The 23,413-nt window shown below is 44.7% G+C and overlaps 1 protein-coding gene across 2 annotated transcripts in view; it reads left to right on the forward strand.

The window, feature by feature from the left end:
* The first annotated feature begins 330 nt into the window (after positions 1-330).
* LOC144943688 (adiponectin receptor protein 1-like) overlaps positions 331-23,413 on the forward strand; it is a 40,121-nt gene continuing 17,038 nt past the window's right edge. Inside the window, exons 1-4 of one of the 2 annotated variants that reach the window (XM_078871422.1) lie at positions 331-370; positions 5,417-5,600; positions 17,023-17,166; positions 21,097-21,268. In XM_078871422.1, the coding sequence (XP_078727548.1) occupies positions 345-370; positions 5,417-5,600; positions 17,023-17,166; positions 21,097-21,268 (526 nt within the window). In that variant the 5' untranslated portion in view covers positions 331-344. The remainder of the gene's footprint in view (positions 371-5,416; positions 5,601-17,022; positions 17,167-21,096; positions 21,269-23,413) is intronic. The other variant, XM_078871424.1, reaches the window with a different exon arrangement.

Genomic DNA, 23,413 nt, shown 5'->3' on the forward strand with positions numbered 1-23,413 from the left:
GTCGACCTAGGGGGAGGCCAAGGACCGGTTCAGATAATCGTCACCGGTGTTGGTGGCCGTGAGCGGGAATCGATCTCGGGTACGCCGGGTTGGTTAGCGCACGCGAGCTAACCGCTACCCTACCGCATCACGAACACCACCACCACCACATTTGTTTACTGTTGACAAAGTCACATTTTTTAAATGACAACAACAATAAATAAATAATGTTGAATAACCCCCTCCCTCCAGTAGGCGCTTCTCCTATTGGCCAATCCGCTCCAGCCTTAAGCCCCGCCCTCGCGACCACGCCGACCAATGAGAGGCGCGCCCAGGCCAGTCGGCGCTTTCAGTCGCCGGGAGAGATGGAGGCGAGAGGCCGGTGGGTTCCGTGAGTGTCCCCCCCCTCCCCGCGTCTCCCTAGCAACAACATCCTACAGCGTATAACCATTGTAATCACCCTTATTTAGTTTATGTACTAAGCGACTAATTCCGATAGACCCCCCCCCTTCGTCAATTGTCGTTAGCGGCGTCGTTTGTTTGTTAGTAAGCTTCTCCCCCCCCTCACCGCCCATGTAGCGTGCGCTTGTTGATATCCTGTAGGGGTAGGCCCCTGGCTAAATTGTTTGTTAAGTTTCCCGTTGCAGTTGTTACGAATCGCATCATCCTCTCTCTGATGGCGAGAGGATGATGAGCGGCTTGCACGAGGGCGTTAAGAAGCGAATGCGTTGGGAATTCCACATTCGTACGGCGAGCACGAATTAGTGATATACGTACTTGTAAATTAGTACCTGCTTTATCGACCATGGGGTGATTAAGAGCTGAGTGGATGTCACGCCCGGATTTGAACTTGAATCCCTGTGAGTTGTCAGGCCGTCGTGAATGTACCGCACAGCCAGAGACACAATAATAGTCACTTTAAAGGTGTATTTTTTACTGGGCTATCTATATTCCACGTGTGTTCTCCCTGCCTCCATCTGACCGGCGTGGTGAGGTATGGTAAAAGTTACCAGGGGAGTGAAGTATGATCTTAATTTTAGAACTTTTAGTATGAGCCATTAACCCCCACGTAATCCGCAGGATGTGGGAAGCCACTGAATCCAACAGTGAATTGATTAAAAGGGCTGCTGTACATGTACTTTATTTATGAGAGGTGATAAGTTGAAGTGTTTGCTGAAATTAAATCAAGGTATGTCTAAGCATATTTTATGTGTTAGAATACGCATTACAAATTCATTACAGTCGAAGGTTATCGCATGAAATGCAGGGAAAACTACATCGTGTTTAGGTTCAGGATGTGTACATTAAGGCTGTAATTTTGCATAGCTGTGAGGTTTGAATTGTATTATGAGTAATTCAGTCATGCCAGGACATGGGTCCATCGCTGTTCGTTTTAAAAGTATATTACTTGATTGCTGTTTCAAAGCAGATTTTTTTTTAAGTAGAAAACTCTTGATAACTTTCTGCGTCACGTCAACACTTAAACAACTGATGTGTGATTTGGACAGCGCAGGCTACATACAGAACGTTACATAGTGTGTATTTTTTTTATAATTCTTAAAATTTCGCAATCGAGTGGAGTGGTGGCGCAGTGGTTTGAGCACTGCTCTATGAACTCCGCGACTCGTGTGAGTTTCAATCCTCGCCATGACAATCGGCAGCGGTGAATGAGATTCCACACTGTGACCATCCTGGTGAAGTATGGTCAGATCTCTCATGGCCCTTCATTCAGCAGGGCATTGACAAAGCGGCTGTGAAAATATCTGTAGTTGAATTTTAAGCGGTAATAGTATTGTTGGTACTGAATGTTTCAAATTATTTTTCAAACCCTCATGGTAAGCTCTTGCCGAACTTGGTGAGCAGGTTTAGGCGGATGGTTGAGTGGTTTTGCAGCAAGCTTATATAACAAGATTGGCGTTTTAAGCGATTGTGAGTACATTGTGTTCAAGTACATTGTGTGTACACGATGTGTAGATGTTACAGTCCCTTTTGCCATTCCACTGCTGGATGATTCCCCCCCCCAAGTCGTGGAGATTATTATTCTAATTCTCTGCCAAAGGAACTGGTTGAATGTAAACATCTCCCTCCCAAGAATTCCAACGTTACCTATAAACTCACTCGTCGTGTCTCGCCATTTACTTTTATTAAATCCGTCCCATCAATGATGGAACATGAATCCCTGCAGTCACGAAAGCTTTAAGTCAAGATGTAATGCTCTGTGTGTTTGTATCAAATGTGAGCACCTGTTTTCGCATTTAATTCGTGTTTGTGAGCACTTGTTTTCGCATTTAATTCGTGTTTGCGTCGGCTTAAAAGCCTCGCCGCTTGAATGCCACTCGAATGCCACTCGAGAGGCAAACGACGACGATGTTGATGAAGTACGGAACCCGGACAAATCGCTGGGCATAAAATTACACTCGAAAACAAGTACAGTGGTACTTTACGTAGGTTAAAAGCCACCACACATACCTAGTGGGGGTGGCTTCAGTTTCACAAGCGGCCGGCATGGGACGGCAGCTATTTATAACGAGACTTCAGGAGCCCACTCACCGTGTCTGTCATCGGCACCAGTGTGTTTATTCGTGGCGAATGTTTTTCATTGGTGAAGTTGAATGTTACTAATCGAGGGGGGAGTTATCACCAGCAGCAACTATGATCTATCCACTCCTGGATGAAGGCTGCCTCAAGCCATCACCATCCATCATGGTCATGTGATGCAACCATCCACCTAGATTTATGGTCACGGCTAAAGTCATTGGCAAGTGCTGTCTGAACTGATTTGTTGGTTCACCTTCATGCTCGCACTGACCAGCGTGGCGAAGTATGGACAAAACACTCTCATGGGCCCACAGCCGTGGGGCTGTGATTGGAGAGAATCGTGATAAAAAGAGACATTTCCAAGTTTCGAATTAATTGTTTCTTTGCAGTGTGGGATTACGATAGTGAATGTTGTTAAACTGAAACAGTTCAACATTTGTCATCACAACACTCTTGAAGTGTTTTTCTCATGACCGAAATGTTCTTTGATATTAAAAAAAACATTTACCCTTTGACCCAATTCTTCGCATACACTGCCCGAGGTGAAGCAATAGTATATACTGCAGACTTCCTTATAGCCCAATGGAAAGCCTATTTCTCTTCGTTTGTACCAGACAGCCTTTCATTGTTATGCAATATATACTCTTAGATCTACATCAAACATCGTTATTTTCAGTTCGCTCGAACGACAGTGCTATTGTCCACTGTGATTTGGTGATTGACGCAAACTGGAAATTTGAGAAATGAAGTGGTTGTGACAATACATTTTTGTACACGTCACACTCGTTCAAATGGCTTTTGCCCCCATTTATCTCGGCCTCCAATTAAATAGCTTGTCACGAGTGACGCTTATTGCAAGGACCTTCCCATAAGCGTTGATTTTTTCTCAGAAGTGCATTTTAGTGTGTGGGTGTTGTGCTGCTGCATGTCCACGTAAGTGTTCGATTCTACTGCGTTCACGTTTTACTATTTGTGTGTGAGTGTAAAGACAGCAGCTTTAGAATGTTGCCAAATAAAAACATAAACCGCAGTTTTATTTCGTCTTGCGTTCCATTCGCAAACAAGTTTTGTTGAGTGGAATTCAAGCCTGATTGTTTATGTGAAGTTGAAAAAAATGTCACAGATTCTGCTAAAAGAAATACGATCTTTTGCTAAGTGTTCTTACATCTTCGTAAATTGTTGATGTTTTAAGTAATACATTATATTTTTAGGTTTTTTCGGTAAAGTCACGGTACCACCTGAAGACGGAAGCTTGTGTTGCCTCCGAAACGTCGAGATTTTTATTTTATTTTACTTTTTAATGTTTTTACCTACGTGACTTTACCGAAAAAACCTAAGGATATGAATCATTGCAGTCACGAAAGCTTCAAATCTAGAATACATTATATTTGTTTGTTGAACTTATGTTGCACCGTACGTACGTAGCCAACCGTGCTAATTGGAGGTGCGAACACAGCGTTAGTTGAGTGAAGCCTCTTTATGTTGTTTCCATTGTGCATTTATATCCCAATTATATTGCAATTAAATGCTCCCATGGGAAATACTCCTCGATAAAATGTAATATTGTGCTTGATAATTCGACATTTTAGTAAATTGTTAATTTTCGGGATTGAACAAAAAGTACATTGGAAGCAAACTTGTTGTTCTGTTGCATCTTTTCTGCATCCTAACGAACCCTTTTCATGTCCCTGATATAGTGTAATACATGCAATGTTCTCCGATCCAAGCTTCACCCACACCTAACATCAAGTTTCTCCAGTCCCCTTAAAATCCTTTTTGCCCAGGTTTCACTGTCCAAATAAGCCTTGTATAACCAGCAGAGTCCTATCAAACGTATGTGTTATGTTTGTCAGGGTAGACCCGATTGAACTTAATCACATACATTTATGAACTTTATTGTGAGTAGTTTTCTATTATTTGGGGAATTGCGCTATTAAAGCCAAACGTATTGATCTCATGCGTGTAATTGCACAGGCTCTTAAAACATCTGCTGTGCTGAAGATGGCATGCTTAAACACACCAGAGTTGAAGCTCCGACTCTCGAATCACCACTTCAGCTTTGAAAAGAGCTTGAATTTGAATATGATTTCTGAATTTGTCCCCAAAGTACCAGGGGTGAGGAGGGCTATGTAACATTAGCCTATCTGGCACTTTATTAAATCGCACGTGCAGAGCACAGGCCCAAAGGTCAGCAGAGACAAAAAATACTATTAAAGTCATCATAGATAACAAGTTGATAGATTTCTTAAATTGAGCAAGGTTATGACGGTGACCTGGGAACGGAGACGATGGGAGGGGATTCAAACGTTAAAGGGTGCTAGGGAAGAATTAGTGTGGTGGTTGTGACAAATGACCAGAAACATTCCAGCTGGTAGACGGAGTCCTCAAAATAGCTATAGTAATCAATGAGTGAAGTTCATGGAAATGGCAACCATGGTAGAAGCGATTAAGGAGTGATAACCAATCGCAGCACTCGGCAATAATGGCTTTACAGGTTTCCCTCGCTTTATGCGGGTTCGGTTTGTGCGATTTGGTGTATATGTGGCTAACCTATTTCGACCAAAAATACGCTATATGCGGTTTCAATTCACGCATGTGTAGAGCACCTCCAAAAGGTATTTGGCCTACTCTTCTTTTGTTGGCCAGACATCTTGGAAAACGTGGGAGTACCCACACTCGATCACACCACACGTGACCTTCCGATCAACTCGCTGTGGGGAATTAAAGAGCTTGGTCATTGCTTCAACTGCCAAGCTAGGATATCGGATCAAACCGGGCCACCTCTGGATTTCAAATCGTGTGCAAACTATTACACCGTGGTGTCGTTCTCTGGGAAATTGGCAAAAAAAAGTGTTTGAAATGTGTGTGTGTGCGCATGTTGCTGACTATGCACGTGTAGGGGAGCAGAGGACTTGAGGCCCCAGTGCCAAATGGATACCGCGCAAGTCAACGGAGTGCGGAGGAGATTGCTGCCATCGGCTGGGACCGATGGCCTGCAGGGAGACGCGTCGACCCAGGTGTCGGACAGGAGGAGGTTGGAAGATGACTTGCCAACTTCATCGTCCGCAGCCTCTCCAGACCCTGTAAATATCACGCGTCGTAAATGGTGGCGGGTTTTAACTTCTCACAAAAAAGCTGTGTTGAAACGTTTCATTTTTAACTGTGCGCTTCACGTGGTTTAATGAATGCACTTTTAAAAAATTGCGTTTTTGGCCCTTGGCAATACAAAGAAATGAAGATGTACGTGTGTGTGTGTGTTTTTTCAAAGCGGTTGAGTAGCGGTTTGCACATTACGCTACAAATCTGGCAACCTGAGGTCCATTCTCGGCCACAGAAAACGGTCGTGGTGATTTTCTGAACTGGTCCTGTGCCTCCCCTAGGTCGACTCAGCCTTCAAATGAGTACCTGGTGCAGTGTGTAAACATCAGCACTTTGGAGTCAAATTCGGCCAGGTGTGGTCCCGACCATGAAGGCCTGCCATGCAGGCCTGCCATGCAGGCCTGCCGTGCAGGCCTTCATGGGTGCTCCCAAATAATACCTGCCCCAACAGCCTGTGTAAGACTACACGGGGGATATTTGTCTTTTTTCTAAGCAATAGTAATGTTTTACAGTGCTGCGGTTCCCCGTTTTGGCAGCCAAATTGCACCATGAACGATCATCGTAACAGGACACAGTCTAACAACCCATCGTCAGCCGCACGTTATTTTCGCAGTAAAATAAGCATTTCAACACAAACAATCACGTGAGTAACATGGTTCATCACCGTGGACTGCTGACACTGATGAAAGCTTTTTTTACTGCCTAATTTTTTTATTGTCTTTCATTTTGTCTTTTTTTATACATCTGATAACACGAACGCTTTCGAAGGGGTTATTTAAAGTTGACTGCTCTCTTATCATTTTACTGCTTTGTTATGTAAATTGTGTTGGTTTCAAAGGGCACTGGAGCCTACCACGGACCTCTCAAGATGAGGTGACGTTTGTGCTGGAAATGTTCTTTTACAACCACGTTTTATGTTAGAGAAGGGTGCGTTTTAGGAATATTCATGCCTGTGCACAAGGTAAACATGCAGCACTGCAGTTGCTTGCTCTCGTTACTGCTGATTGAAGGGCCACCGCTAGATGGAGCTCTAGAGAGCCTCTAGCAGGTAGTTTCAGACATACGCTTGTCAGACATCGGTACAATTTGCGCCATCGCACGTGACCTGCTAATCCGCTAACTTTGGTGTACCCGTTCATATTTCGGGGTGCAAGAGCGTAAATGTCCACCCCAACTGAAAAACCTTGGGGGGGGGTGGGGGGCGGGGAAACCCAAGAAATTGAGGCAGCCATTCAAGAAACCGAGAAACCCAAAAAGCTTGATGTACAGAACCATTTAACCCTGTCTTGTTTCGAGACGTCTGCAAGTTTGCAGGTTGGGTCGCATTCACCGTTGAATTTCGGAATGTGCAAGCGGTTAGAGTTAATTTTATTTAGAGAAGCATAGCACCGTTGTTTTCAAAGACGTTGTACTCAAGGCAGGTAGCGACACGACCGCACTCTGATAGCTGGCGCCAAACTGTGCCACGCTGCCCCGCATGGCCTTGTGTGAGCCTCAGTAACGTCTTACGACCTGAAGCCATACCGATAAAGTAATTTTATTTTACTTTTATTCCAATTCCATACGTCATCAGAATGGGAAACGGTCAATTGTCACGTACGCATTGGGCGAGTCTACTTTATGAGAAAATGTGGGCGGGGGTCAGTTATGAAATGAGTTTTCATAGCAGCAATGGACTTAATGTCCACCACTTAGTGAACCACCCCCATAGGAAATTAAATAATACAAACACCTGCCAAGCATTCGCAGCTGTTGGTGCACTAAATAGAGCTGAATATTATTATTTTTGGTCAAACCAGAAATGTGGGAAATAATTTGCACAGCTGTGAGAGACTCAAAATTCGGTTTAAAAAGACAACTCATGGGTCCCAAGGGGTAATCCTTGATGCTTGATCTGCGCGAGTCAAGGGTGGATGGATTTAAGACACGTGCCCCCCATTATTTTAACTTTCGCACTGGGAGACCGAACCCAGCAACCTCTGTATTGCAATTCCAAAATGCTAGCCATCACACCACGGCAGCATCCCCATGCGGCATGTATATTTAATTCATCTTAGTTCTGACCGGTTAATTCGTGTTTGTAAAAGAAAATTACTTCCTTGGTAAGGTAGCACCTTAAAAAAAGCTGGCTATAATTCGGTTGGCTACGTACTGTGCGAAGAAGTTCAACAGACATGCATGCAAACGTCTCAACAAATGGGTAACTTGAGAACAAAATGCTATCCAAAATTAGAATGTTGCTCAGCAACTGGAACTGCGTTGTCTCATGCGATGGGACGACTTTGGAAACGCACATAAAAATTAATGTGACGGCAGCCGTGCTGTTGAAGAGTAAATTGGCGTTTAAAAATAAGAAATAAAAAACACATTTGTAATGTTTGCGTCGAACACAGATTTTCAAGGAGACCATGGTATAACAGTACACTGGACTTGCAATCCAGAGGTCACCGGTTTGATTTGATCTCTCGGCGCGGCAGCTGAAACTATTGGCGATAGCCCAGCAATAGATATATGGCTACACTACCACAGTGCGTCGTTTGGCAGGTTGCATGTGGTGGGAATAGTGTGGGTTACTCTCCCACCTCTTCCAAAATTCCTGGTCAGTGTGGCAGAGTAGGCCACACTATCCTACAGATGGGGCTATGCAGAGCTACTGCCAAGGGGGGGAGACCCTTTCAACCAGAAGTGGCCTGGACAATAAGTTACAGGGCTTCACCTTTCCCTACCAAGTGACGGAAACCTGAATTGGTGACTGTTATTCACTATTGCGCAGAATTGTTCTAACCATTCATAATTAAAAATTGTGGGGGCTGGTGTGTGTTTTTTAATAATCCTGTGAGGTTAAGAGCTCCAATTTGCATCGATAATCTTGACAGATGCTCAGTTTCCTTGTCACGTGAAGTTTAGATACCTTTTGTTGGATCTGTCCTCCTTCATAGCCCCCCCCCCCACCATCAACATGGCAAGCTTGACAATTGAGATTTCCCATTCGGTGCATTTGTGTTACATTTCACAAAGTCACGCAGGGATGCTGCATTGTCTGGTGTCTTGGTTAGCGCACTGGACTTGCAATCCAGAGGTAGATATATCAATGTTAGCTCCTGGCGTGGCAGCTTAAACAATGCGCAAGTTTCTTAAATCCCCCCCACCGCCCCTTTCCTCTGTCCAGCCAGCATTATATAAACGGCTACGTTGAAGTTGGTTGATCAGCAGGTCGCTCGTGGCAGGGTAAAGTGTGGGTGACTCCCCACCTCTGAAAAGACGTCTAGCCAGCATAGAAGAGTAGGCCAAAAATACTCCCCAAAAGACACATTCGAGAGCTCCCTCTAGTGGTGATCCTACCGCCAGCAGTGGCTGAAGTTTACCCAACAAAGCCATGCAGTGGAGTGTTATACCTGCAGTGATTATTGATATTCGTAGGCTGTGATCTCATCTCTGCCTGACTCGGATTGTGTTGTAACTGTATGTTTGTATGGTTGTGTGGCCATGTGCTTTGAGTCATGTCTCGCACGATGATAGTTACGATACACCTTAAGTAGATTGCCAGTTGTCACAGACAGGTTATTGTCTGCCCCTGGGCGACCTTCACGGGCAACATCAAGCCAGCTGTCCCGTCTTCTCGCGAGTGTGAAATATGTCGTAGGCACTATCCCTCGCAAACACAGGGTTACTGGGTGACCGTAAAAGATAAAGGAACAGCCCTGAAGTTCCTAGTTAATGCCACTGTGTGTAGAAAAGACCTTCACTCTCTATAGAAGAGAGCCCCTGCTATAGGAGGGTATTTGGCCTACTATTCCAGCCTGGTCAATGCCCTGGAAGAGGTAGGAGTGCCCACACTTTAATCAACCACATGCACCCCGCCAATTGACTATCTGTGGTGGACCCATTTATTTCCTGCTGAGTGGACACATGCGGGATGGATTTAAGAACCTTGCCCATTGATTCAACTGCCGCGCCTGGAAACTGAATAAAACTGGTGTCCTCTAGATTCCAGTGTGCTAACCATTCCACCATGGTAGCTTCGCTTGAACAATCGTACATACCAAAGTGAAACTTACCCTATCTGCAGCACTTGTGTTATTTGTAAAATGTGAAAGTATATACTCGGTCATGGTGGTATTGAGCAATCGTAAAAAAAGAAAAAATGCGCAATATCGCAGAGCTTGTGCGTATCGTCCTACACTGGAGCTGACAGTAGCATGGCCTTGGCTAAACCAGCTGCCATTTATCTTCTTGGTTCTTTCGGTAAAGTCGCATAGAAGGTAAGTAATAAAATAATAAAAATAAAACATAATAAAGCAGCCGTCCTCATCTGAGGACGGCTGCTTGCATTGTGGCCGAAACTTCGTGAGAATTATTTTATTATGTTTTATTTTTATTATTTTATTACTTCCCTTCTACGTGACTTTACCGAAAGAACCAAGAAGATGAATCCCTGCAGTCACGAAAGCTTTAAATCGAAATTCAGCTGCCATTTGTGCTATCTAAAAATATATAACCAGAACAATTCATTTTCCTCGTTACACAGCGAATCCTGAACATAAACTACCTCTTGTATTTTCAGCCCGTTTTCTCACAGTTAATGATTAAATACATCGAACTGGTGTGCCGAAGAAAGAAAGTCTTGATTCGGTATATTGAATGTATCTTGTATAAACTACTATGACAAGGGGGCGGAAATATGAACACCTGGCAAGGAAAATAATAGGAGCTGAAAAGTGTGCAAAGAAGCAGGTCGAGGTGTATTTGGGTAACCAAAGAGGCACGCGTGGGTCACACAAGTTAGAGACATGTTGACTTTTCAGTAAAGTAAGTGGGCTTGGAAAGGACACGTCACCGGACGGGATTGACAGCAGGTGATAGAGTGGCTGGAGCGGCTGCCAAAGGAGGAGACGCGATCCGGAAATACTTCTATACGGAAATACACGAAAGCTACATGGATAGTTGCATCGCGTGAAAACCGTGACGGATGGCAACGACTTTGGGAGGCAATGCTTGATTGGAATTTGGCGGTCACATTTCCACGGTCAAGTAGACGGAGTTGAACGGTGCAATTTTATTTTCGCGTAACTTTGTTGCATTGTTCAAATGTTACGCAACATCCGCTCCGTTACACACCGCAGCAACTTTTGTCGGCTATGTCGTTCAACTCGGTTTGCGCACTTCTGAGCCCATTAAATTCGATCACACCGGCCATGTCTATGTAATAAATCAAAAGTTAGGAGTCCAGAGTCTCTCATCCTCCCTAGTTGCCTGTGGATTTGTAAATGGAGGGGAAAGAGGGGTTGGGAGTGAGGGTGTGACCCGGGACTTATTCAGTTGTCACTCGCCAATGACGTTAGCCTTGGCCGGGAATCATATTTGGGTCCGCGGGTTCATACCACGTTGCACTTAACGCTATGCCGTGGCTCCGCATGCAATATAAGTATAGCTTGCCACTTTCTTGTTTTGTGCTTGCGAAGATTAAAATGAAATAAAAATGCTTGCGTGTGTGCTCATAGGCTATTGCCCCAAGGGTAGACTGGTTTAACTGGATGATATGTCTTGGCATGTTTGAGCCAATTATAGACACTGTACATTGCACACTACAGTATTGTTGCTTGGCATAATATACAATGTAAGCATTTCATCCTTAACAACGTTGTGTATTGCGAAGCAGAATGTAGTTTTGAGTATTAAAAGTACAAACCGTTTATTTTTTTAACACACGGTTAATATTTACGAGTTACCGAATGCTTTTAAGATTGAAGCAAAGGAATGCTTTATTTAAAACTCTTTTTTTAACCATTATTTTAGTGTTGAGATGGAGCTCCGTTTAATGTCCTAAGTAATGGAACAGTTGGGCTTCTCTTCAAATGAATAGTGAAAATGGAAAATGCCGCTGTTAAATTTTTTATGAAGGGACGGTGTGTTGTCTTGGTGTGATTCGGGACTGTTTTTGCTGTTGTTTTACTGCCTTTCCGAAGCTTGGGAATTGATGATGCAATTTGAATTTGTATGCTTTTCTTAAGGGGCACCGCGGTGGTGTGATGTTCTCTTCCTTCGCCTGGTATGCAGGAGGTCGGGGGTTCCATCCCGACCCTGATGCCTGTATATTTGAAGTTTCCATGTTATCCCCGTGATCACGTGGATTTTTTTCTCCGGGTCCTCCGGTTTTCCTCTCCAAATTTTTTTAACATTCATTGAGACTTCATGGTACCTCCTTTGCCAGTACCAAAATATGAGAATAGCTTTTCCCCTTTTTTCTGGCAACAAAACAGGAGTTGAGATGTTAAAACACTCAACTGATACCTTTTACAAGGAATCATGTCTGCATTAACCACAATACTTGTGGTCAGAATGCAAACAAAAAACATACTCTGACCAATCAGTACGCCTTTGGCGTCCTCTGGTCTAACACCGTTTGAGACTAGGCTCGAAAGAAAGCTGTCTCTGGTGTGGACCAACCACAAGTATTGTGGTTAATGCAGACAGGATTCCTTGTAAAAGGTTCCAGTTTGGTGTTTTAACAGCTTAACACCTGTTTTGTTGCCAGAAAAACGGGGAAAACCTATTCTCATGCGTTGGGACTATTTAGGTGATTTTGCTGCTCTCAATGTCAAAATGATGAGTCACTTTGTTGAGCTTCCATTAGTGGCCAGGTCGCTTTTGAAAATAAGTTAATACCTTGGTGGACTTTGTCTGGTAGGATGGGGATGGTTTCGTTTCATTTGTATGTGTTTCAGTCATTTGTTTACCTTTCTTGTACTTTAGACTCCTATCGTGTTTCTGTATTGTTTGTTGTTTGTTTAACATTATTTCCAGCTCCTCCTTGACGTTTGACAAATAGCTTTGTAGCTCATCGGATTTTCCAGTATAAATACATTTTCTTAAGCTGCTCGTAGCCTGCGGCATGAGAAAGAGGCAACTCAAGAAGGACCGCCCTTCTCTCGTTTTACCACCTTTGTTCACTGTACTCTCAGCCTGAAAGGGTTTAAATCGCTGCCTTTTTAATAGGCTTACATAACAAGGGCACTAATTACCATTTCACTTTAAAAACCTACATGCTTGTATTGTGAACATTGCATCTGGATGAAGGCGGATATATAAGGAGGTTGTTGTTTTTTGTGTCTAGGTTATTCATTTATTTTCAGTGTCACGTGGGCTTTTTTTTTGTCGTGCATTGGAGACTGCACACTGGGGACCGTTTCACGCGAGCGCCCAAATTGCCGCTGGTGTGACATCGCAGGGTCGGCGGCGTGATCATCATCTTGTCTCCTTGCGAATTTCGCCCTTGTAACACTCGTAGCACTCGCGTGCGGTGGATTTAACAGCACGGGAAGGCGCGCGCCGGTTCCCAAACGGCAGAAAGGTGCCGGCTCCTGTGATGCCTTGCGTGCACGTCATGTGATCGCCCACACTGCACGTGCAACGCTGTCAGTCTTGTGTCGGCACACCAGCTCGATAGAGCTGAACGTGTGGCCGTGTTATTGTTTGGGGCCACCAACTCAAGCACACCTTTGTGTGTTGTGTGTATTTTTATACTTTTTTTTATTGAACAAGACCCCGGGAGGGAAGGGCAATTTTGCTGCGGTATTTTTCAGGGGGGGAGAGGGAGGGGGACAGAATATACTCAAACATAACTGTAAAAAAAATAACATACATGCACCGAGTGCACTTGTCATTATTATGGGAACACTTTTTGCGTGTTGTTAAATCACCTTGATTCCATCCTGCAAGCATATTCCCGTCGTGATGGGTTTTCTCATCATTTTTGGAAAGTGTTGGATTTTAACTCCTTGTCTGTACTAGTTGAAAAAAGAAAAAAGCGATAACATCCACTTGCTTACCAAGGAAATCCTCGCTGAGTCTCAAGAGTAAAATTTTTTTCATTAATCCTGCGACAGATCTCCGACATTTTTTGCGTGTTGTACCGCATCTTTCTTGGCATGGCCGACATTTCGCTCCACGTTCTGAAAGCTGCTTCCGAGATCTGTTCCAGCGCAACCACGAAAACGTGCGCAGTACCAGGGTGCTGCTACATTGGGATGGTTTGGCCATTTCCATTATCAAGAGATTTAGCTTCACTTGGGAGGAAACTGGAGAACCAATATTACGCTCACCATTCACACGCGAGGGGGGGAGGCTGAGACCTCATCCTTTAATTTCCACTCCACACCTCGCGGCCCCAAACCTCCAGCACCTGGAAAGTGCTGCACAATCCCAAGTGCTCCGCAATCCCAAGTGCTGAACCAAGCTCAAACTTTGCTTGGCCTTCAAGATGTGATGACATTGGGTGCATTCCGGGTTGTCTGTGGTAACAGCCCCTTCCATAGCAGGTTACCGCTCAATTACAAGTTTGGTTTCTAGGCTCTCAGGATTGCAAACTTATAAATCTATTGAAAGCAAGACACCCGAAATAACAGGTAATAATCCTGCCTTCCCCGTGCAATTCTATGAAATGTCACGATTCGGAATTCCAATTGCATCCGCAATTTCTTTTTTGTTTGCCATTGCAGTGCAGGCAGATTCTGCAGGTTTTATTTGAACCTGTTCACATGCAAAAGTATACAGACAGAAGATATCGATTCTTGCATTTTAGTGTTTGATGAGCGCATCATGAGCATAAGAGAATCGTCTTTATTTTGATGTGTCGCTCTGCTTTGCTCTCGTATTGTAGATGCACGCCCAGGCTGTGTGTCCCCAGGCTGTCCGCCTGACTTGAGTCTCAAAGCGTCGTTAACGGGCGAGGAAAAACTTCCAAGTCTCATCGAGCACTGCTGTCACAGCACGCTCGAGTACAGTGCCTTGAGATGCGGTGGCAATTAGGAACTTTAAATAAATTCACTTACAGCTCTCTTGTCAACCCACTGCTGGATGATAGCCTCCCCACGCCATGTGCTTTGTGAGGGATGTTTGACCATACTTACCATGCTGGTCAGTGCGGGTTGGTAAATGCGGGGAGCATAGACTTGGGAGCATAGAAGCCCAGTACTACAATGGATTTTATTGCAATGCTCTCTGATGCCCGCTACATAGCCCCACAGCCGATAATACCTGTTACCCCATGGCATTCACCATTTTTTATAGATTTTTTTTTTCTTTACTCGTAATATACCCACTCAGCATTTATAGGGGGCGGCCGCTTGAATACGCAACCCGTAGGAAATTAGAAGAAGAAGTTCAGTGAAAGATGTGTGTGACGATATCTCGCAATGTCAACTGGGAATGCTGGGATCGGATTGGGCCGGTTCATTTGGACAACACATTTCAGGCCGCGCGGGGGCCCGGGTGCATTGTCTGCGAGCGCCCGAGTCCGTGCTTGCGACGGGGTCGCGCGGGACGCTGTCTATCGCCGAGACAATGCTACCGGAATCTCCCCGTAGTCCTGACGGGAACTCTCTCTGTGCACGTGGTGTGATATTTTTTTCAGCTGGATACCGTCATTTAAAAATAAAGTACGAGTAAAGGTCAGGCAAGATACAATCCTGGCAGCGTGCCAGATAAACTGGCCCAGGCTGCGTGGTTGCAATGGCTGCATTGCATTACAGTTCAGCAACCCGGCTGTATCCAAAATAAACTTACATGGCCAAACCAAAACCTGCCAACGACATTCTTCAGCTTTTGATAGGTGAAACGAGAGTGCCGTTCTCCGCCTACAGCCGTTGCGTTGGTTTAAAAACGCAGCTAGCGTTTTGAAGGTGTGCAGCTTTCTCTGTGTGTGTGTGCATTGCAAAGTAATCCACAGTCAAGGTTTGAGATGAACAGAGCAAACAACGGAAATTAATAAAAAATAGTCCATTGCTCACAAAATCGATGGCTTTGTGAAGTAAATACGCCCCACTGTTGTACAGCGCATTATATAAATACGCATTGCAATTCTAATTCACTTGCCAAATGTATTCACTTGCCAAATTTACATCGTTTCTCGTTGAACCTTTCCTCGGGGGTTAATGCTCATGTGCTGAGCTAGCGAGAGAGAGAGCCCGTTGGGTCGTAACTGATGCCATTAAAGCCCCTCGCAAGTAGAATATGATAATGTGTTTGTGTCTATGCGATCCTCTTGTTGTCTAGTTATATCTAGTTACCATCAGGATAGGGAAATGAAAACCCGTTAACGGTTGCAAGTACCACACCCAGCAGCTGCAGTGCTTGGTATTGGTTCATTGTACTCGGGCAATGTAATGAGAATTTACTGTATAATAGTAAGCTAATATATTTGTATGTTCGGAGAACTCATCCGAGACCACTCGTTGAATATGGAGTCATTTAAAAGCTTATGTGCGATTTGTAGTTCATACAAGCAAGGTCAAAGATACAAAGGTGTGGTATGTATGTGGTATGTATGTTCTACATATGTATGTTCAACATACATACATACATACCGTTTCTCCGATTGGCACAGTTGGCTACATATAATGCGAAAGATGTTCAACATACATACAAAAACATTTAAACTTCCACTCGATTATTTGGTAATCAGCCCCGGTGCGCTCTGCTCCACCGTTTACAATAGCCCAAGCACGTGATACAGCTCTTGCTTCAAAATCATACAACGCATGGGCATAAACCTGGCACGATTAAATGTCAACGTGCTTCCCACGAGTTTAAGATGTCATTGGCCGATGGCTCTGAGCATGTTACTCAACTCATCCCTCAAAGTCTCAACAGTCTCTAAGGGCTGAATGAAACATGTTCTTTGATTGTCTTTTGTATTTGTGTGCGCATATGTGTGGTGGTGTCGTGGTAGTGTGGGGAGCGGTGGTGTATGGGTTAGCCTGCTGTGCTATGAACCTGGCGACCCGAGTTCTATTCCCGCTCACAGCCAACACCAGTGACGATTATCTAAGCTGGTCCAGGACCTTCCCTAGGTCGACTAAGCCTCAAATGAGTACCTGGTGCAGAGTGTAAACAACGCCACTATGGAAACAAAGGTGGTTGGGCGTGATGCTGGCCACTCACCCCCTCGTGTGCTGTACCGTCCTTCATAGGTGCTTGCTTACAGCACTTGCCCCGATAGTCTGTTAAAGCCACCCGGGGGATCTTTGTCTTTGGAGCGGTTACCGAACGCACTGCGTTACGAACCCAACCACCCAAGTTGTATTCCTATCAACAGCTAATGTCATTAGCGAGTGATATCAGAACTGATCCTAGGCCTCACCTATGTCGACTCAGCCTTAAATGAGCACCTAATGCAGTATCTAAGCACCAGCACTGGAGATAGCAATGCAGCTAGACGTGGCGCTGGCCACACCATCGTCTGAAGTGGCGTTCAGGCCTTAATAGGTGCTCGCTAACAGAACTTTTCCTGAGAGTCTGTAACGCTAGACAATAAATGTATGGTTTTGTTTGTATTTTCTGTATGTGTGCCTGCTCTCTCGGGACACGGCATGTATTTTTTTAACTCTGGTGACCTTCATTTTGCAGGCCGCCACCGTCTCCTCGAAAGAGAGCGAGGAGGAGGAGGTGGTGGAGGAGGTGGAGGACAAACGAGACAACATCCTTCGTCTGATCCACATCCCTCAGCAGGCGCACCAGGCGATGGAGAGGGTGGAGGAGTTTGTGTGCAAGGTGAGATTGCGTGCCGCGCTGCGCAAAGTCGAACGCGTTGCGATTACCTGTCCGTCACTCGGCCTCAGCTCAATGGCCAATCGTTGATTTTCTGCTGCTGCTGCCCATGTGGTCTGGTATTCCCTTCCCCCACCCCCCCTTTTCGTTTGCCCCACGAACTCAAGTTCACGCTTCTGCACTTTGTTATCACTGCCTATGCCTGTATCGGCTGTGAAATGAATTTTTTTCTTTAATATTCTGTTGTCTAGTTTGTGTCTCTCTGCCCCGGAGCCCCCTAACCATTCCTCCATCCTCTCTAAAAACAACAAGGCAAGAAAGAACCCTTCCTTTTTCGCCAATTATTTTCGATGTGCTGTGGATGTACTCTATATGCACTGCATTTACACCTACCGTCACACTGCTGTCTACTTTTACCTCTATGCCCTGTCACCTCCAAAATAACCTTGACTCCCATCTGTTCCAAATTCACTTTGAAAGCAAAAGCCTTCCCTTTCACCAAGTTACTTTCAAGATGCGCCGTGTCCATCTTTCAGCTTGCTTGTACTGCAGCTTGAGACACGGTGGTATTTTAGTTAAGGCCCTTTATACATCCACAGTGTGTTGTTTTTGCTTCTTGCCCACAAAATGGCATCAGAGGCCCAAGCATTAATTAAATTGCCCAAGCATGAATGTCGTTTGCTGATATCGGCACATAGGCGCGCTGTAGGGTGCCGCGGTGATGAGATGTTAACTACCTCACCTGGTATGCATGAGGTCATGGATTCAATCCCGGTATACTTGGAGTTGCATGTTTTCCCTGTGGTGGCATAGATTTTTCTCCGGGTCCTCCAGTTTTCTCCCTCCGCATTTAGAATCAGCATGCATTCAAAGTATTTGGCTGCTATAAATGTCCACGCAATACGCCGCTTCGTTGCTATCATTTGTGATGGCCAGGTCGATTATGAAAAAGAGCGAAATGGCTCAGTTGGCCTTACCTGGTAAAACATAATACAGTTTTATAGTTTGTACAGCTGTGCTTCAGACAAAGCGAATTTGCGGTGCCTGTGTTTTTGCGTAGCTAATCGGAAAATATTTTCCAGTCATTTTTCGGTTGAGCCCTTTCTCTGTGTTCCCGACGGATCCGCGCTTCTGCCGGGCGAACGCTTTTTTTTCCTCCCCCCCCTTCCCCCCCACGAGGGTAATAGCGCTGACGCGGAGAAAATATAATTTAGCATTCGCCCGCTGTACATTCGCCGGTGTAGCGGCGGAGCAGTTGAGCGAGGAAGCGTGATAAGCGGAAAGGAGATCATTCGTGGCAAAGTAATTGCAGAGCCGCCTGCTTTTGATGGTCCCTCGGCTAGCGGAGTTAACCCATTCCTCATCCGGCAGTGTGGGTTTTTTTTTGTTATGAAATAAATTACCGTTTTATCTGTCATGAAAGCAAAAAAAGTATTGTCGGTTGTAATGTAATTTGTTTCCTGTTTTATTCCTGAAAGGGGATGATTTATTATTAGGCGTGTGTAAAAGATGCACTCCTTTCAACCGGCAAGAGATTTTATGAATTGCCACGATTCTGGATTGCGATTCAATCCAACGATTTATTATTTTAGTCAAATTTTTACCACATCAATTATATTGTTTCTAATTTGTTTGCTTTATTTGTACAATTTGGTCGCTGCACAGAAAAGGGTGGGCATTATTATTATTGTGTCGAAGGAAGAAGTCCGTCATAGGAAGAGGGAAAAATAAACGTCTCGAGCTTAGACTCAGGCGAGCAGTTCAGAGCATGGGAAGGGAGTTCCGGATCATGATGGCAGCGCAGGAACATACGTAAGCGATGTCCCTACTGAGTGAAGGTTGGCTGGCGGCTCGGACAGGAAGCCTTGCTTTTTGGAGCAGGGAGAGTGTTGGAGGGGCATCGAGATTAATTTCTCACGTTCATAAAATGATGGGTGTTTCAAGATCGTTCGGGATTCGTGATTGATTTTAATTGATGAAATGATGCGTCAATTCGTGCTTGTTTATTGGTAGCGGTTTCTTTCCTCCTCTCACAATGATTGTTTTTTCCGACATTCGCATCATGCTAAATGTGTAGCCCTGCAAATTACTTTTTTACAACTCTACTGGCGGAAGGAGTCTCTCCACTTGGGGGGATTTCTAGAGTGCTCATCTCAAGGCGATTTGGCCTTCTCTTCCGTGCAACGCAGACCTCTAGGAAGTGGTAATAGTATCCACATTCTATCCCACCACATTCCACCTGCCACCTGCCAATCGACTAACTGGTGTACCTGGTTACAATGTTGGGTGGATAGAAGCACCTGGATTTAAGAAACCTACCCGATGTTTCAACTCCCACCTGGGGAAATAGAACCGGCGAACTTTGGATTATGAGCACAGTGAATAAGTAACATGTTTTTTATTGTTAATGTTTATTACATGCACTCGTGGCACATTGTCTCTTTCATTCATGATGAATGTGGGAAGGCAGGGTTTCATCGCTTGACAGGCCGTCTCCGGTTAGCATTGAGAAGAGCGGTGGTGAAAACCAACGCCGACATCACAACATATATCCTCACCATAGCATCCTGTGAAAAAGATGAGCCAAGTCAGCGTGGCGTATAGCAAGCCTGTCGTGAAGTCATATGTCCTAAACCCATTGGATTGAAAACGTCCATCAATCACCTTTTGAAAGCGTTTGGGGGTAAAAGATTACACGGGGTTTTAAGTCGGCTCGTGTTTTTTTTTACGTGGCTCAGCTAAGGTTATATCAGGGTGCCAATGTGGTGCCGTAGAGCGTTAAACCAGCGCTCCAGAGATCCTGGATTAAAATCCTGGTTTCAGCCGCCTTTGAATATAAACTGGTTTCTCAAGTGGAGCGAGTTGATGGGTTGCGCTCGGTTACCAATAATTGCACAATTTTAGTTTCTATTTAAAACATAATTCTGTACACTGCAGCTCTGAGGATTCTAAATTGAGAATTGAAGTGCACTTCTATTGGGCATAAGAGGCGTCTTGAAGGGACTTGAGAAGTAGTTCAGTTCTGTTCTCGGACAGCAGTTCAATACTGTGCACGTTGCTAGAATTCTGGATGAAGTAGAAGTTTCTTCGTCGTGACACTTGGAGAGGACATTGGTGGTGTAAAAAAAAAAGTCGAGTAGAAATTTACTGAAAAAATATTTCTTTGTACGCAGTGTTTTTTTTTGTTCACCGGTGTACTGGATTTACCGTTGTGCTGTGCGATTCTGCCTTCCCATAGTCTTGCGAGCGCACATGTTTTGGGATGGCGTTTCATGTGCTGCTGAAATGTTAATGCTCATGTCAGGCCACGAGGGAACTGATAGCGTTGCCATCATTACAGGTGGCAGCTGCACTCTCAAGGGCTTTGACACCCTGTGTGGTCATTACAAGATTTATATACGGTTATATAGAAACGTCTGACGTAAACGTTGTCCAGGAACATAATTGCTCTTAACAAATGAATACAGTTTGCTCTCTTGTGGTTTTTAAATCTGCCGAGTTAATTCTTTGGTTGGAGCAGTGGTGAAGTGGTTAGCACACTGCGTTGCTATCCTGGTTGAAGAAGTATGGCAGTGGATTGATATAATTATTCGTTCATTCTTATACTTTGATACAAATATGAGCTAAGTTTGCATAAATATAATGTTAAGCTTTGAAGGTAAATGGCAGTAATATTTTAGAAAAACGTTTCACAGTAAACGGAGAGACAAAAAAAATCATATGTGCCCTTAAAATCGAGATGTGCCAAAATATGAAGACCATCAGCCCATTTTCAACTAGGGGTGGACAGACGGAAACCCATATAAAAAAAAAATCGCCAAATTGTTGACCACACTTATTATGCCACCCTCATTTGCATTTTAATTCCGTCGTCGCTAATGGAAGGGGAACGCTTAGGGGCACACGCGGGAATTGACGTGTCCCTCCCCGTAGGTGTGGGAGGGGAGGTGGCCCGTCCTTTCGCACGACCTTCTCCCCGATTGGCTCAAGGACAACGACTACTTGCTGCACGGCCACCGCCCGCCGATGCCGTCGTTCCGCGCGTGCTTCAGGAGCATCTTCCGCATCCACACGGAGACCGGCAACATCTGGACGCACCTCATCGGTCAGCTGACGGTGGCGCGATACCCTGCCCTGCCCCCGATTTACCTCTGCCTAAAGGGGGACTTGTGACGCTACGATTGAAATTGTTTAAACTATGTTTACTGTGCGCTATGTTTATTTTAGCTGACCGAGATAAGTTATTGGCTTTCGAAATGTGTAGCTAGAGAGGATACTGCCATGTAAGCTGGACCCAAAGAAGGACCAACGTGAAAGTAAGAAAAGGTTGCGCGTAGAAGACGACCTGATGCAGGCAGTGATGAGAAGGACACATGTCAGACTAACAACCGGAAAATGTAAAGTGTTATTCGTGAAAATGGGAAGAACTGGAATGAGAGGAAGACCTATCGGAGAATGGCTTGACCGACGACGTAACAGATTGGTGCCAGAAAGATGTGGCCACTACTTGAGCACATTGGCGCAAGACAGAAGAAAGTGGAGACAAATGACGAAAATGTGCAGTGAACACCTCTACAGGCTTATCTGCCCATGGATCGTGATGATGATATTTTTTTATGGATGCAATGATTGATTCGCTCACTTGTTGTGTATTCTCTTATGTAGGTGGTTCACAACCTATTTTGGCCCCTCGGGAGCCGATGTCAGCTCTCCAATAATTATCGCGGACTGCCGTGCAGTCAGAAAAGGAAAAATATCTGGTGTTTTGTGAAAATAATTGGTAACTGCAACAGTTTCGCAGGCCACTTCCCGCAGACAGAGATCCCCCCCACAGTGGTCCATGGACCACAGGTTGTGAAACGCTTCTACCGTGTTGTATTTTAACCTTGCATTTGCTCTGAAATTATTTTCTTACTGAGTAATTACCTCAAATACTCGTATCCTCTGGCGCCTCGATGTACTGGCTGGGAAACGTATTATAAATATTAGATGCTGATGATGATGAATGTGTGGTTAGCGTACTGCACTATGTCCCGGCCACCTGAATTTAATTCGTGTCCATGGTTAACATCAGTGGCCAATGAATTAATGTGACCCCTTGGCTTCAAGTGGCTTCTACATTCACTGCAGTTCATCAACTTTCCGGGATGCAGGGGAGATGGTGGTGGGGTGGGTATATCGTTACAACCCTCTATACATGTACACGAGGAGGAGGAGGAGCAGTGGCACAACAAACCCAGTGACCAGAGTTGTATTCCCGGTTCTCGCTGATGTCAGTGGCAAGTGATGTCTGTGCCATTCCTGGGCTTCCCTCTCCCTTCACCAACTGGCAGTGACCAACTTGATGAAGTATGGTGGTGTGCAAAACATGAAACTCGTGAAAATTATCTTGAGACTCGGTGAGGCTTTCCAAAATAAATAACTACATTTATTGTGTAGGTTTTAGTTACTCTACATTTTAAAGATTCCTGTAACTATAGGTTTTTTTAGATTCATACCACTATGCACCACAAGGGAAAATATATAATTGATTTGTGATTTTTGAATCAAGAGTCAAAATCATGACAACGATGTGAATTACGGAGGGAAGCAATAATTGTGTACAGCCCTTTGTCAATCTACCCTAGGCCATGCCATCATTGGCATCATTGTTTTGAGAGGCGTAACTGGGAGAAAAACCCCGCATCGCAACTCGACCGATTTGGAACTTCCACGAATAAATACGGCCCAGCAAACTCTTGCTTCCAAAGTGTTGAACTACGGTCAAAACAGATAGAGTCTTACATACGCAGTACAATTTATGTATTGTTGAACGTAAATAGAGCTTCATCAGTGAATGGTCTACGTCCGTGATATTTTTCGACTGGTGTGGCGACGCATGCCAGCAAGACGGCTACTTGGAGGCGATGTTTGTAGCGTGCACGTCGGCCCCTTAGGGCCCCATAGTGAGACCCCTCTAACTGAAAAACCTTGTGAGGAAAACCCAAGAAACTAAGAGGAACTGAGGCACAGAAACATTACATTTTCACGCAGGCAGAGGAGAGTCTACTGTTACGTAAAACGGGCGGGATGTTTGCGAAATGAGTTTGCGTAACAGCAGTAGGAGGCGAATATAAACCAAACTATTTTTATTTTGCCAGCTAAATTCCAATAAGCTACATACCTCATTTTCAGAAGCGACCTCGCCAAAAGTGATAGCCCAACTTAGTGGTTTATCGTGTAAAAATAAATTTTGCAGCCAAATATTCAC

This window comes from Lampetra fluviatilis, chromosome 32 (genome assembly GCF_964198595.1).
Source record: "Lampetra fluviatilis chromosome 32, kcLamFluv1.1, whole genome shotgun sequence".
Lineage (NCBI taxonomy): Eukaryota > Metazoa > Chordata > Hyperoartia > Petromyzontiformes > Petromyzontidae > Lampetra > Lampetra fluviatilis.